A 15,000-nucleotide genomic window follows, 5' to 3' on the forward strand; every position below is an offset into this window, starting at 1 on the left:
CGCTCCGCACGGTACTCGTCCTGTCAGCCAATCACAGAGCAGCGTGTGGTCAGCATCCAATCAGGTTTAAAGCTGCTGTAAGTAGCTTCACTAATGAGTTGTTGACAGCTGCAGAGCCAGGACTCGTTTTAATTCACCTGGTTCAGGTGAGGTGGTAACATCACGTCATCATCCTCTCAACAGCCTCTGTGATTGGTCGGGTTCAATCAGTTCTCAGTGTTTGTTTTTGTTACAACAATAAAATCTTCATGTCTCGACTTTCGTGTTAAAATGAGACGATTTCACTGAGTTTGTTTCATCTCGTCATCAAACCACGTTCAGGAAACTTTTCATAACAAGTTATAACGAGTTTAAAGTGACAAACACTTCTAATATCCACTTTAACATCCAGTAAACTGCTGCTGTTTACAACATTCTACCACTGACAGTTTCACCTGATCAACTGATCGATCAATATGTGACTGTTCCCTCAGTATAAGAGGTAGAATATATAATATATATATAATATAATAGATGTGGAGGGATCCGTGTGTGAAAGGAGCTACAGACACGACACGGTGTATGAAACAACAGGGCTGCTGGGATATGTAGTTCAGATGTTTACCTTCTGCAGGTAGAGCACCAGACCCTTCAGCATGGCGTAGAAAGACTTCCAGCCCCTCTTACCCCGTGGCGCTGTGAGAAACAAGGCATCATGGGATATTATAGATCATAACAAATAAAGACTTGAAGGAAAAGAAACGACTGATGTGGAAAACAAAAACAAACACTGAATAAATAGAGAGAAGAAGACGCACTTCTCTTTCCGTCAGGGTCGGCGTGGACTTTCCGGACCAGGAAGCCGTTCTTGTAGAGCTCGCCGTCGGCCTGATGGGCGACACCCACCAGCGGGTTTCCTCCGCTGCCCAGGCGCTTCATGGTGTGGGAGGCGGAGTCTGTTCGGACGTCAGCCAGCTCCGACATTGACTTCCTCAACTCCTCCTCATCACTTCAGACGGACAGACGGAGTGAGAGGATGAAGAGTTTTCACTTCATCATCATCATCATCATCATCATCATCACTGACTTCACCAACAGAGAAACAACTGAAGGGTTAAAGAGGCTGAACACAAGGGAGGACAGATGCTATATGCATACAAGGCGCGTGTGTGTGTGTGTGTGTGTGTGTGTGTGTGTGTGTGTGTGTGTGTGTGTGTTTGTGTGTGTGTGTGTGTGTGTGTGTGTACGAGTCCACAGTCAAGCATGGGCGTTTGGATGCTGACCTATAATTACATAGAGGAAAGAAGCAGGGAACAGTTACCATGGCAACAGAGGCTTAAATATGGGAGTCAGGGCAGTAGCAGCAGGAGACACACACACACACACACACACACACACACACACACACACACACACACACACACACACACACACACACACACACACACACACACACACACACACACACACACACACACACACAGAAACATGCAGCAGACAGAAGCTGAAACACTGGAGATGTTTGTGTTAAACTCACATGGTCCACTGAAGCTTCTCGTTCTTGATGGAGCTGTAGAGAGTCTGCAGACACAAAAACACCAGGTCAGATATACTGTGTGAGTGTGTGTGTGAGTGTGTGTGTGAGTGTGTGTGTGTGTGTGTGAGTGTGAGTGTGAGCGTGTGTGTGTGTGTGTGAGTGTGAGTGTGAGTGTGAGTGTGTGTGTGAGTGTGTGTGTGTGAGTGTGAGTGTGTGTGTGAGTGTGTGTGTGAGTGTGTGTGTGAGTGTGTGTGTGTGAGTGTGTGTGTGAGTGTGTGTGTGAGTGTGTGTGTGAGTGTGTGTGTGTGAGTGTGAGTGTGTGTGTGAGTGTGTGAGTGTGAGTGTGAGTGTGTGTTTACAACCCTTGGCTTTCCTGTTTGACTTGCAGAGACAAGTTTCAACTTTAATCTGCAGATATGAAACATCGAGGCTCCTCTGATGTTGAAGTCACAGATGAATTTTAATACCGTGACACAGACAGTCAGTTTGGGGAGGATTGTGTGTTTTTTCTTTTTGCTGAATACTTTAAGTTTTTGAGCAGAGCAGGAGAAAGTTTTTATTTTCACAGATTTATGTTTTATTCGATCCTTTCCTTGTTGTTCCATTATTAAATGAAGGTTTGAGAAGTTCAGTATCTGAAATTCTTGAAATGTTAAGTTGGTGAAATGAGATGTTAAAGTAGATCCAACATAATCATACCCTTTGCATAAGCTTTTATTGTGAAAGTGTTGAGTTTATTTCAACAGAAAAAACATCAAAGTAGAATTGATTAGAATTTGTGTTTTATTTGATTCTTTCTTTGAAGGATTTATTGTGAAAAAGGTGAAGATTATTGTTTCACTCACAAAAATATTAAATATTAATAATAAAATAATTATTAATAATCCTCACAAAAGATTATTAATAAGACCTACTTTGCTGTTTTTTCTATCCCTGCTAAGCAGCAATCAGAGCTGATTTGAGCTGCTCTAAGCAGCTCAAAGAGAAACTGAAATGAGTTAAATCTGAGATTCTTCCAGCAGCTCAAAGGGAATAATTCCTCTCTTCACTGGTTGGTTCGTACAGAATAATATGTGAAGGATGATTTGAAGGTAACTTAACAACGATCGGCAAAACAGCAAATCAGAAACCACAGGAAACAACTAGTGACGGAAAACAGTCCGTTTCTGATTTGATTCGGTTCAATGACTAATTACAATAATGAAACATGTTACAATCAATGTAGAAATGATGAATTCAGTTTTGAATTTCATTTGTTTTGGAGAAACTTTTCATTCTTCACAGCAGACTAATTTACAGCACACTGTGCAATCCTGTTCTCACACACACACACACACACACACACACACACACACACACACACAACACACACACACACACACAGACACACACACACACACACACACACACACACACACACACACAACACACACACACACACACACACACACACACACACAGAAACATGCAGCAGACAGAAGCTGAAACACTGGAGATGTTTGTGTTAAACTCACATGGTCCACTGAAGCTTCTCGTTCTTGATGGAGCTGTAGAGAGTCTGCAGACACAAAAACACCAGGTCAGATATACTGTGTGAGTGTGTGTGTGAGTGTGTGTGTGTGTGTGTGTGTGTGTGTGTGTGAGTGTGAGTGTGAGCGTGTGTGTGTGTGTGTGAGTGTGAGTGTGAGTGTGAGTGTGTGTGAGTGTGTGTGTGTGAGTGTGAGTGTGTGTGTGTGAGTGTGTGTGTGAGTGTGTGTGTGAGTGTGTGTGTGTGAGTGTGTGTGTGAGTGTGTGTGTGAGTGTGTGTGTGAGTGTGTGTGTGTGAGTGTGAGTGTGTGTGTGAGTGTGTGAGTGTGAGTGTGAGTGTGTGTTTACAACCCTTGGCTTTCCTGTTTGACTTGCAGAGACAAGTTTCAACTTTAATCTGCAGATATGAAACATCGAGGCTCCTCTGATGTTGAAGTCACAGATGAATTTTAATACCGTGACACAGACAGTCAGTTTGGGGAGGATTGTGTGTTTTTTCTTTTTGCTGAATACTTTAAGTTTTTGAGCAGAGCAGGAGAAAGTTTTTATTTTCACAGATTTATGTTTTATTCGATCCTTTCCTTGTTGTTCCATTATTAAATGAAGGTTTGAGAAGTTCAGTATCTGAAATTCTTGAAATGTTAAGTTGGTGAAATGAGATGTTAAAGTAGATCCAACATAATCATACCCTTTGCATAAGCTTTTATTGTGAAAGTGTTGAGTTTATTTCAACAGAAAAAACATCAAAGTAGAATTGATTAGAATTTGTGTTTTATTTGATTCTTTCTTTGAAGGATTTATTGTGAAAAAGGTGAAGATTATTGTTTCACTCACAAAAATATTAAATATTAATAATAAAATAATTATTAATAATCCTCACAAAAGATTATTAATAAGACCTACTTTGCTGTTTTTTCTATCCCTGCTAAGCAGCAATCAGAGCTGATTTGAGCTGCTCTAAGCAGCTCAAAGAGAAACTGAAATGAGTTAAATCTGAGATTCTTCCAGCAGCTCAAAGGGAATAATTCCTCTCTTCACTGGTTGGTTCGTACAGAATAATATGTGAAGGATGATTTGAAGGTAACTTAACAACGATCGGCAAAACAGCAAATCAGAAACCACAGGAAACAACTAGTGACGGAAAACAGTCCGTTTCTGATTTGATTCGGTTCAATGACTAATTACAATAATGAAACATGTTACAATCAATGTAGAAATGATGAATTCAGTTTTGAATTTCATTTGTTTTGGAGAAACTTTTCATTCTTCACAGCAGACTAATTTACAGCACACTGTGCAATCCTGTTCTCACACACACCTGCCTCTTCTTCTATGGTGTCACCTCAGAGTCCTGCCTCCCATGAGAACTCCCACTACTGGTCCCACCTGTCATTGACCCCCTCAGCTGCTAGTCTCAGGTTGACCGTCCATGACTGTTGTAGTATCGCTCTTTTAAACGTGTCAAACAAATCTTTCATCTTTCTAAATGAAATATCTCATCCACCCAACCAGACTTCCTGTTTTTGACAGACACCTGGAGAACACAGCTCCCGTCCCCCTTGACGAGGACTTTTACAGCCTCAGTAAGTTTGAGCTGGTGTTGCTTGTTCATATAAAAGACAGACAGTCTCACACACTAAGCCGACTACTGCAACACTAGTTTATCTAGTGGTTCATCCCATTTAAAAAAGCCTTGATGTAACAGTTTCAAATCATTTTCAGCCTTTTTCTAAGTTTCCATTTTTATCCAAAGTCAATAAAACTGGTCTATTCTCAGCTCTTGTCCTTCTTAGAAAATATCAATAAAATGGAGAAATGTGAGTCAGGTTTCAGAGCATGTCACAGAAGGACCAAACAAGATCCCTTCAGTCTTGCATCCTTTAGCTGAAGACAGTTATTGTCACCATGGAGTCTGTCAAGAAGAGACCTGAGCTGTTATTATCACCAGGTTCTAATGGAGGTAAAGCTGAGAGTCATCTGCGTAAAGGAGCATGTACGAGGAGGATGAAATGCAGCTGTTAGTAGGACACCACTGTATGTATGACTCTGCATGTGTATTATTTTTGTGTTTATATCATGTTATGAGGTGTCCTGGCCTCCCTCTGTGGCCCTTAAGTAAAATGTAAATAAAAATAAACAGTATGACTTCACTGTTCTGCCAGGTTTTAGATTTAACCCGGTTCTGCTGGGCTCTACCTTCTTCTTGCGGCTGTGCAGGTGCTGCTGTCCGTCCTGGGTCTTTCCCAGCAGGTCAGGGAAGGCCAGTGGTTTGAGGGAGCGGGAGCGGGGGGTTCTGGGATACCTGAACGGGTCGGTGTCCCTTGAGTCCCGCCCGCTCCGGACCGAGCAGAGTGACCGAGACCGCATGCGGCCAGTCGAGTGGATGCTGTTGACGCCGATCATCGTGACAAGTCCAGAGGAGCAGGATTTGAGTCAGGTTTAAGTCGGTTTAGAAAAGTCTGACTGAACTTTCCGAGTCTTTACGGTCAACAGGACGTTAGAAGATGATCCTCTAGATGATATTCATGAAAACCTCCAAGGATTGAACAGATATTTTCCTCTTGGACCAGTTTAGCGTTGATCATTCAGTCCAGAGTTCCTCTACACCAACATTAACACAAACAGAAAGAGATCCTGTTCCACTTTGACAAGGTGGATTTTAGACTTTGATCCAGTTTCCAGAAAAGAGATGTTTTCAGTAAATTAAATGATGAATCTCATCAGACCAGGAGGCTGGAAATAGGAGCAGGAGCCTGATGAGTGACGGCGGCTGGTTCTGAGCAGACTAACTGAGTCTGGATTGATTGTGTCCTCAGCGGAGCTCAGCCTGCTGCATTATGGATCCAGCTCTATTCATTATGCATAAAAACACAGCAGCGTTTCATCCAGCTCATAATCCAGCTGGCCGACAGCCGGCGGCTCGCTCAGGTGTTCGGAGGCAAAACCACAAAAACAAAGAGACGCTGCCAACAAACATGTCAGAGCTGATGGAGCGAGTGGGCCGAGACCGAGACTCAATCTGCTGCGAGACGGATCATCTGACCAGAAGACTCCTGACTCATCAACCGATAACTCGAAGGTTTCAAAGATTTAAATCAATCAAACAGAGGAATTACTTACAAAGATCGATCAATTATTACCAATCAAAGCTGTTTCATCATAATTAGACGTCTTTACATTCTGTGATTCTGTTTAAAGCGGCTTCCAGATGGACTTTATTTACAACTTCGTACATTTAATTCTGCAGTTAAGGAGGAAAATATAGTTACAATTAGGGCTTTTATTATCTTAATTAATTAATCGCTGCAAAAATAAGAAGAACTTCCATCGGCCGACGGACGTTAAAGAACAAATCAAATGTCTGATGTTTTCAGTTCAAGTCAAAATCTGTCACAAAAACTAGTTTTGGAAAAATAGGGAAAATATTTTTTGGGAAAAAGACTTTATATTACAGTAAATTATGTCTTTAATGTTGGAAGAAAATCATATTTGGGCTTCTACACATTTACATCCACTTAAAGTGCTGCAAGATTTTATTTAGGGTTTGTCAAAGGACAATTTCTATGTGTAGAAATGTTTTATTTGTACCTTTATACACATAATTCTGTGGTTTAGGAGGAAAATAAAATTAAAATTACAGCAAAAAAATAATACTTCCTTTCCTTGTATTCATCAATTAATCAATTTATAAACTAAGAAAAAAAGTTTGTGAAGAAAAAAGAAAATCTGGAAATTAATAGTTTTTATCATCAAGAAAAATGTTTCAGTTACTGATCAACACCAGTGAATGAGCCCGATGTCTCTTTCTGGGTAAATAAATTAGTTTTATGACTTTAAATTACAGTTAATTATTTAAAAGAATTAATTATTAACATTTTTATTTCGTTGTCAAAGTGGAGTCAGCTGTCAGTCCGTCCACTTCCTGTTCACGTCTCATTAAACCAGTCAGAGAGTCTCATTAACACAAACCGTCTCACTGTGTGTGTGTGTGTGTGTGTGTGTGTGTGTGTGTGTGTGTGTGTGTGTGTGTGTGTGTGTGTTTCAGTCTAATCCATCAACGATTTGGAGGCAGTGATGCGTATTTCATCAGCTCACACTCCTGCAGAAAAATTACACAAACAGTCAGTGGAAAAAATCCAAACCACAAACTGATCTTCTTCTTCTTCTTCTCCTTCTTTTGTCTTTGAGTTGGATCTTTGAGTCGGTTTGTTGTTGAACGTCCTGGTGCAGCGGCGGTGGCGGCGGCGGTGATGGAGGAGAATCCCTAGACTGCAAATAAAGCTGTGACGGAGGAACGGCTTCAGCAGCAGCAGCTCGATCTCACGTCCCAAACAAGCAAGAGGACGAAAAAACCCCAGAAAAGAACGAGAAAAGAAAAACAGGGAGGCTGGGGCGAGCGAGCACACCCACACATGCAGACAGAGAGAGAGAGCACCCCAAAACTGACGTCAGCTTCCTCCAGCCCTGACTGCTGATGGAGGGAGGGAGGGAGGTATGGAAGTGGAGATGTTTCTCCTGTTGCACAGGAACAAAAAGAGAGAGAGAGAGAGAAACCCTCCTTCCTCCTCGGATGTTGATGTCTTCGTCCTCCAACTTCACTCCCACTCTTCTTCTTCTCCTCCTTCGCTTGTTGTCGTATTCCTCCTGCAGGAGAATCCCTCCGTCAGGTGAGCTCACTCCTCCTCCTCTTTTTCTTCTTCTCTTCTTTTATTCCTCCTCCTCCTCGTCTCTCCGCTGAGACTCTGAACTGTTGAGGACTGTTGCTCGCTCTCCCCTCCTCTCTCCCCTCTCTCTATCTCTCTTCAGTCCCTCGCTCTCTCAATGCGCATTTTCTCTCAGCTGCAGCCACCAATCAGAGCGCAGGGATGGGAGCCTCAGCCCGCCCCCTGCTCTTCTTGGAGCTGTCAATCATGGAGGATTCAGAGAGCTGAATGTAAATGCACCGAGAGACGTTCAGCAGAGAAAAGAGAAAATCAGCTGAAAATATTAAAAACAGAGACTCATCGACTCCGACTGTCGCAGCCTCTCATCACATTAATACACCCGTTAATCAATAATTCATATGTATATGAATTATTTCACACTGTTTTAGTTTCACTGTTTCTCAGAGACACAGGACGCTCCGCTACTGAGAATAAAAACATGTTTGTAATAAATGTTAATATTTCTTATTTCACCTAATTCATTTCTTAAAATGTACCAATACCAAGTATTTTACTATTTACTCATATTTCATATTATTATTTTACATGTTTATTCTGTATTTTCATAGATTTTACAAACTTTAATATTTAATTTTTAATGTATGTGCCTGAGTTGTTTAATATTTTTTATATTTTACATATTCAAATTTTTATATGTAATATTTAATGATATTTCAGTATTTCATATTTTAGATTCACTTAAATATAATATTTTACTATTTAATCAGGTGACCAGGAAGGGGAGGAGCCAGTGATGTAACTCCATGAGCTCAGGAGCTGATGTCAAAGATCTGTTTTCTATTGTTTTCTTCAGTTTTCTGTAATGTGACGGAGGCCTCCTCTGAGCCTTACTGCCACAGTTTGTCCTGGTGGTCACTGTCTGTACTGCAACTAAAACTCTGACCAAAGAGCTGCTTTCTAAAAGAGACGTACTGAAAGTGTGACAGGACGCCTCCACCTGCACTGAAGCTTAGTTAGCACTGTGTGTGGTTTCTACACCTTTACACAGCCTAGAGAGATGTTTTCATGTGTGTGTCATCACAGTGAGGGAGGGCAGCAGCAACACTACTGAGCATGTGCAGTGACCAGCACATGCTGTAATTTGTGTTGTATGTCATTACACGTGAGCTGCAAATACAACACAACAGGAAGTGTTTCCAGGGGACACTCAAAAGTGATGAACATGGGTGAAACGCCTTTTGACTTTTTGAGTTAAAAGCACTGAACACATGCGTCCCAGCCGGAAAGCAGCAGAAGAAGAATCAGTAGTAGAAGAAGAATTTGTATTTTTTGGAATGAAACACTGACACTGTGAACACTTCACTCTCTTCTCTGAGGATAATAATTCATATTTACAGTTATAAATATTCTATATTCACTCTCAGTCAGAGTCAGAGCTGCTGCCCACACACTCACTGGTCCACCATCTCTCTCTCACACACACACACACACACACACACACACACACACACACACACACACAGAGCGAGGGATGATGATGATCGAGGTGAAGAGGTGACGCAGATTCATGTTGATCGCTCAGAGGCTGAGATGGAAAAACTGAGATGGAAGCAAAAGAGTGGGAGAACGAGAGGCTGAGAGAGACACACACACACACACACACACACTCACACACACACACACACACACACACACACACACACACACACACACACAACACACACACACACACACACACACGTTCAGTGTGAGGTCATGAGAAGTGAAATTAATGCATCTCTCCTTTTCTCTTCCTGGTCTGAAAATCACAAGCCAAGGATCCCTGTGTGTGTGTGTGTGTGTGTGTGTGTGTGTGTGTGTGTGTACCTTCAGCAGATCTTTGGGGAAGTCTTTTCCATCGTTGAGACCTTCCAGGTTGGAGATGAACTGACTGCAGGACATCCTCTTCCCAACGTTCTACACACACACACACACACACACACACACACACACACACACACACACACACACACACACGTTTACATATTTAATTATTAATTAGAATCAAACAGATAAATAAAACACAGTCCAGTGTTAGGCGGTTTAATGTTCACTGTGTCCACCATCTTAGCTCAGAGTGTTAGCGTGCTAACATTAGCTGATTTAGCAGTAAACAGAGTCTGTGGTTCATCCTGAGGAGAATATGAACGTCTGAACCGGAGACTTCAGACCAAAACGTGTTCAGACTTATTCCCACGATTTCTACATTTCATATTATCTATATTATTTTATTATATTTATATATTTTATTTAATTTTCTATGTAATTCAACAGTCTATAACGTTTAGCATTATGTTGTTTTTAGCATGCTAACACACTAAAGTTAAGTTTTTCAAAATAAAAGTAGTATGACACATTTATCAACGGTGGCTGTTGAAAACTGTGTCAAAATAAAAGCTGAAGAACAGAATGGAGATAAAGGGATTTAACACCTGGCAGGTACAGCTGACAGGGGGGGAGGGGCTGGTTGATCCCTGAGGTTGGATATGGATCTACGTGGATCAGAACCAGTTTGACCAAAGAGACTCGTCCTCTCGGTTCATACGTGACAACCTCGACCAAATAAGGAGTTCCTTTTAACGTGAAGCCCCTCCCCCTCCTCAGCTGAAAGATGAGTCAAAAATATAAAGACTCACGTTCCCATGAAGGTCTGTGTTCAGCAGCATGACAGCACAGGTCAGAGTGTGGACGCTGTCTGAGAGGGAGACAGGTGAGAGACAGGTGAGAGACAGGCAGGTGAGAGACAGACAGGTGAGAGACAAGTGAGAGACAGACAGGTGAGAGACAGGCAGGTGAGAGACAGGTGAGAGACAGGCAGGTGAGAGACAAGTGAGAGACAGACAGGTGAGAGACAGGCAGGTGAGAGACAGGTGAGAGACAGGCAGGTGAGAGACAAGTGAGAGACAGACAGGTGAGAGACAGACAGGTGAGAGACAGGTGAGAGACAGACAGGTGAGACACAGGTGAGAGACAGACAGGTGAGACACAGGTGAGAGACAGACAGGTAAGACAGACAGGTAAGACAGACAGGTGAGAGACAGGTGAGAGTGTGGACGCTGTCTGAGAGGGAGACAGGTGAGAGACAGGTGAGACACAGGCAGGTGAGACAGACAGGTGAGACACAGACAGGTGAGAGTGTGGACGCTGTCTGAGATGGAGACAGGTGAGACAGACAGGTGAGAGACAGACAAGTAAACAGACAGCTAAGAGACAAACAGGTGAGAGACAGACGGGTGAGACGGACAGGTGAGAGACAAACAGGTGAGAGATCAACAGGTGAGAGAAAGACAGGTAGACAGGTAAACAGACAGGTAGACAGACAGACAGGTAAACAGACAGGTAGACAGACAGGTAAACAGACAGGTAGACAGAGACCAGGAGACAGACAAGTAGAGAGACAGGTAAACAGACAGAAAGGGGACACACAGGTAGACAGACAAACAGACAGACAGACAGACAGACAGGTAAACAGACAGGTAGACAGAGACAAGTAGAGAGACAGGTAAACAGACAGACAGGGGACACACAGGTAGACAGACAGACAGACAGACAGGTAGACAGACAGGTAGACAGACAGGGGACAGACAGGTAGACAGACAGGTAAACAGACAGGTAGACAGAGACGAGTAGAGAGACAGGTAAACAGACTGACAGGGGACACACAGGTAGACAGACAGACAGACAGACAGACAGACAGACAGCTAGACAGATGGATAAACGTACAGGTAGACAGACAGGTAGACAGACAGACAGGGGACAGACAGGTAGACAGACAGGTAAACAGACAGGTAGACAGAGACAAGTAGAGAGACAGGTAAACAGACAGACAGGGGACATACAGGTAGACAGACAGACAGACAGACAGACAGACAGACAGACAGACAGACAGACGGGTACCTTCAGTGTCCAGACTCTCAGGGTTGCTCTGTCTGTATCTCCTGGAGAAGTGAGCGAGGACTCTTTCTCTCTCCTGAGTTTCTCCCATCAGAGCAAACTGTCTCAGAAACGTCCTGAACACAGTTTAATTAATTCACCTCGTTAGTCACCTGGTTATCAACAGTAACCAGCCACAGAACATTTCTTCTTCTACTTTATTTATTCTGTAGACTGACCTGAGCGCCTGGTCGATGGTCAGACCCGTGAAGTTAAAGTTACTGAGATATTCTTCTGCCACCATCTGGCTGAACTCATTACTGCGGAGACAGAGACAGGAAGTGTTGATGAAGACAGAGGACATATCATTAGTGGGACATGTGAAGACAGAGGACTCATCGTTAGTGGGACATGTGACAACAGAGGACTCATCGTTAGTGGGACATGTGAAGACAGAGGACTCATCGTTAGTGGGACATGTGAAGACAGAGGACATATCATTAGTGGGACATGTGAAGACAGAGGACATGTGACAACAGAGGACTCATCGTTAGTGTGACGTGAAGACAGAGGACATGTGACGACAGAGGACATGTGAAGACAGAGGACTCATCGTTAGTGTAACATGTGAAGACAGAGGACGTGTGAAGACAGAGGACATGTGAAGACAGAGGACTCATCGTTAGTGTGACATGTGAAGACAGAGGACATGTGAAGACAGAGGACATGTGAAGACAGAGGACATGTGACGACAGAGGACATGTGAAGACAGAGGACATGTGAAGACAGAGGACATATGAAGACAGATGACTCATCGTTAGTGTGACATGTGAAGACAGAGGACATGTGAAGACAGAGGACATGTGAAGACAGAGGACATGTGACGACAGAGGACATGTGAAGACAGAGGACATGTGAAGACAGAGGACATATGAAGACAGATGACTCATCGTTAGTGTGACATGTGAAGACAGAGGACATGTGAAGACAGAGGACATGTGACGACAGAGGACATGTGACGACAGAGGACATGTGAAGACAGAGGACATGTGAAGACAGAGGACGTGTGAAGACAGAGGACTCATCGTTAGTGTGACATGTGAAGACAGAGGACATGTGAAGACAGATGACTCATCGTTAGTGTGACATGTGAAGACAGAGGACATGTGAAGACAGAGGACATGTGAAGACAGAGGACATATGAAGACAGATGACTCATCGCTAGTGTGACATGTGAAGACAGAGGACATGTGAAGACAGAGGACGTGTGAAGACAGAGGACATGTGAAGACAGAGGACATGTGAAGACAGAGGACATGTGAAGACAGAGGACATGTGAAGACAGAGGACATGTGAAGACAGAAGACATGTGAAGACAGAGGACATGTGAAGACAGAGGACATGTGAAGACAGAGGACGTGTGAAGACAGAGGACATGTGAAGACAGAGGACGTGTGAAGACAGAGGACTCATCGTTAGTGTGACATGTGAAGACAGAGGACATGTGAAGACAGAGGACGTGTGAAGACAGAGGACTCATCATTAGTGTGACATGTGAAGACAGAGGACGTGTGAAGACAGAGGACATGTGAAGACAGAGACACACTGACTTCTTGCCGAGGTGTCGGGCGACATCAGACTTCCTAAAGCCGTCCAGGTTGTAGAGGCGTTTGGCGAGACGTTTGGCGGCCTGCAGGTCAGCCTTCGTGCCGTTGGCCAACGCATCGTCGCTGCCGCCGAGCGCCAGTCGCTCCGCCACGTCGGCCTGCGGGTACAGCAGCTCGGGGGGGCGGTTCACCGGACGCTCCCTGACAATACACAGAAACATGGCGGGGGAGGTCAGCGTAGAACTCTCAGATCCTTTTTCTGTTCTGATGTTCGCTTCCTGTTCTCACAGTTCCTCCTTCAACCACAGCCGCCACTCGTCAGCTGTGGTTCAATAAGGAAACAGGAAACACATCTGACATGTTTGTACATTAGTTTTACATCGGGGGGCTGAAGGGACTGGAGAATAATGAATATGTTCTGTCTCTCTTTGTGGTTGTTCTGTGTCTCTCCAGCTCATACTGAGGTTCTGGTCCAGGGGCCCGGGGCCCGGGGCCCGTACAGAAGTCAGTCTGTGAAAAGGTGAATACAACAGGTGGATAGAAACAACAAGACTAAACAACAAGCTGATCTCAGAATCTGTCTTTCCGTATCGCTGAATATATTTTCATCACTGACACAAATCAAAGTCCACGTCGGCTCTGAGACCAAGAACCAGACCAGAACCCAACAGAGGTCAGAGGTCAGAACACGAAGCAAGACACAAGTGAGACAAAGTGTGTGTTTGTGTGTGTGGCCCATCATAACTTCAGTTCTTACATCAGAAATGTCAAATTTAGACTTTTTCCTCAGCATCAGCAGTAACTCAGTGACTGTTTGTTTCCATGGTTACAGAGCAAACAGGAAGTGAAGGCAGCGCGACTGTTCATGATGTAGATTCCTCAAAATGAAATATTCATACATTATTCAACATCTGGATGAAACCACGAGGCTCAGGTGAAACTCCTGTGACATCACGACAGACTGAATGATGGGAAAAAACACACCCTGATGTTTCTGTTCATGTGTTTTCAGCAGAAACAGTGAACACACACTGACTGAAGATCCGGTCGCCTCCCTCTGCTTCGACCTCCAGTAACCTCCACACTGATCCTCAGGTTCTGCTCCTCTCTCTGCTCCTGAGACCCGGCTGAGACCTGAAGGGGACTGAGGGTCAGGAGGGACCAGGTGGACGGGACCAGGTGGACGGGACCAGGTGGACGGACCCACAGAGACTTTCCTGATTTCACTTGAATGTTCATTTCTTCTTTGTTTTTATCTTTAAAGACGTTTTTTCTTCTTGTTTCACACTGAACTGGTTTTTCTACCTGTTTCTAACTATTGTCTTTAATATCGGAGGATTTTATGACGTATTATCATCAGTATTATCATATTATTAATGTTCATGAATAAAAACAGACAGCAGATGTTGTTCCACCTTCGCAGCCTTCACATATAAACAACCAGCTCAACCCGTCCTCAATGAAATCATCTCATGCAGCTCAACATGTAAAACCCTGCAGCTCAGCTCCTGTCTCATCCACTGAGTCTGTTTCTTATTATTTATGAATGTATTCTGTGTAAACATGTGGCAGCAGAGGATGTGGTTGTATTTAACAGCCTCACAGACTGCAGTCTATTTATAACTGAGTGTTTCTCAGTTTGCTGCTGCATCGAGCGGCGTCCCCTCAGGGATCAATACACTTTCATTTACTGTGAGGAGGATAATATTGAATGTAACGCACCTATCTGCTGCTGCTGCTGCTGCTGCTGAGACGCGTCCCTCCTCCATCAGCC

At 43.6% G+C, this 15,000-nt stretch overlaps 1 protein-coding gene and 1 long non-coding RNA gene across 9 annotated transcripts in view; one reads left to right on the top strand and one right to left on the bottom strand.

Annotated features, from left to right (window-relative positions):
* Positions 1–15,000, bottom strand: part of psda (pleckstrin and Sec7 domain containing a) — a 50,889-nt gene that overhangs the window by 6,051 nt on the left and 29,838 nt on the right. For 5 of the 7 annotated variants that reach the window (XM_056396342.1, XM_056396341.1, XM_056396340.1 and 2 more), the window contains 9 exons: positions 13,230–13,427; positions 11,859–11,939; positions 11,644–11,756; positions 10,383–10,441; positions 9,574–9,663; positions 1,517–1,560; positions 798–988; positions 605–675; positions 1–20 (listed from right to left, as the gene is read on the bottom strand). The exon at positions 1–20 is cut by the window's left edge and continues 138 nt beyond it. In XM_056396342.1, coding sequence (XP_056252317.1) covers positions 1–20; positions 605–675; positions 798–988; positions 1,517–1,560; positions 9,574–9,663; positions 10,383–10,441; positions 11,644–11,756; positions 11,859–11,939; positions 13,230–13,427 — 867 coding nt within the window. Of the gene's footprint in view, positions 21–604; positions 676–797; positions 989–1,516; positions 1,561–3,030; positions 3,075–9,573; positions 9,664–10,382; positions 10,442–11,643; positions 11,757–11,858; positions 11,940–13,229; positions 13,428–14,948 lie in introns of all 7 variants that reach the window. The other 2 variants (XM_056396344.1, XM_056396345.1) reach the window with 2 other exon arrangements.
* LOC130181873 (uncharacterized) lies at positions 13,644–14,697 on the top strand. Of its 2 annotated transcripts, none has more exons than XR_008829638.1 (3): positions 13,644–13,940; positions 14,059–14,160; positions 14,239–14,697. It is a non-coding gene; the product is annotated as an uncharacterized LOC130181873 (long non-coding RNA). The 2 variants fall into 2 exon arrangements; XR_008829639.1 differs by having other exon boundaries at positions 13,644–13,930.

This window comes from Seriola aureovittata, chromosome 14 (genome assembly GCF_021018895.1).
Source record: "Seriola aureovittata isolate HTS-2021-v1 ecotype China chromosome 14, ASM2101889v1, whole genome shotgun sequence".
Lineage (NCBI taxonomy): Eukaryota > Metazoa > Chordata > Actinopteri > Carangiformes > Carangidae > Seriola > Seriola aureovittata.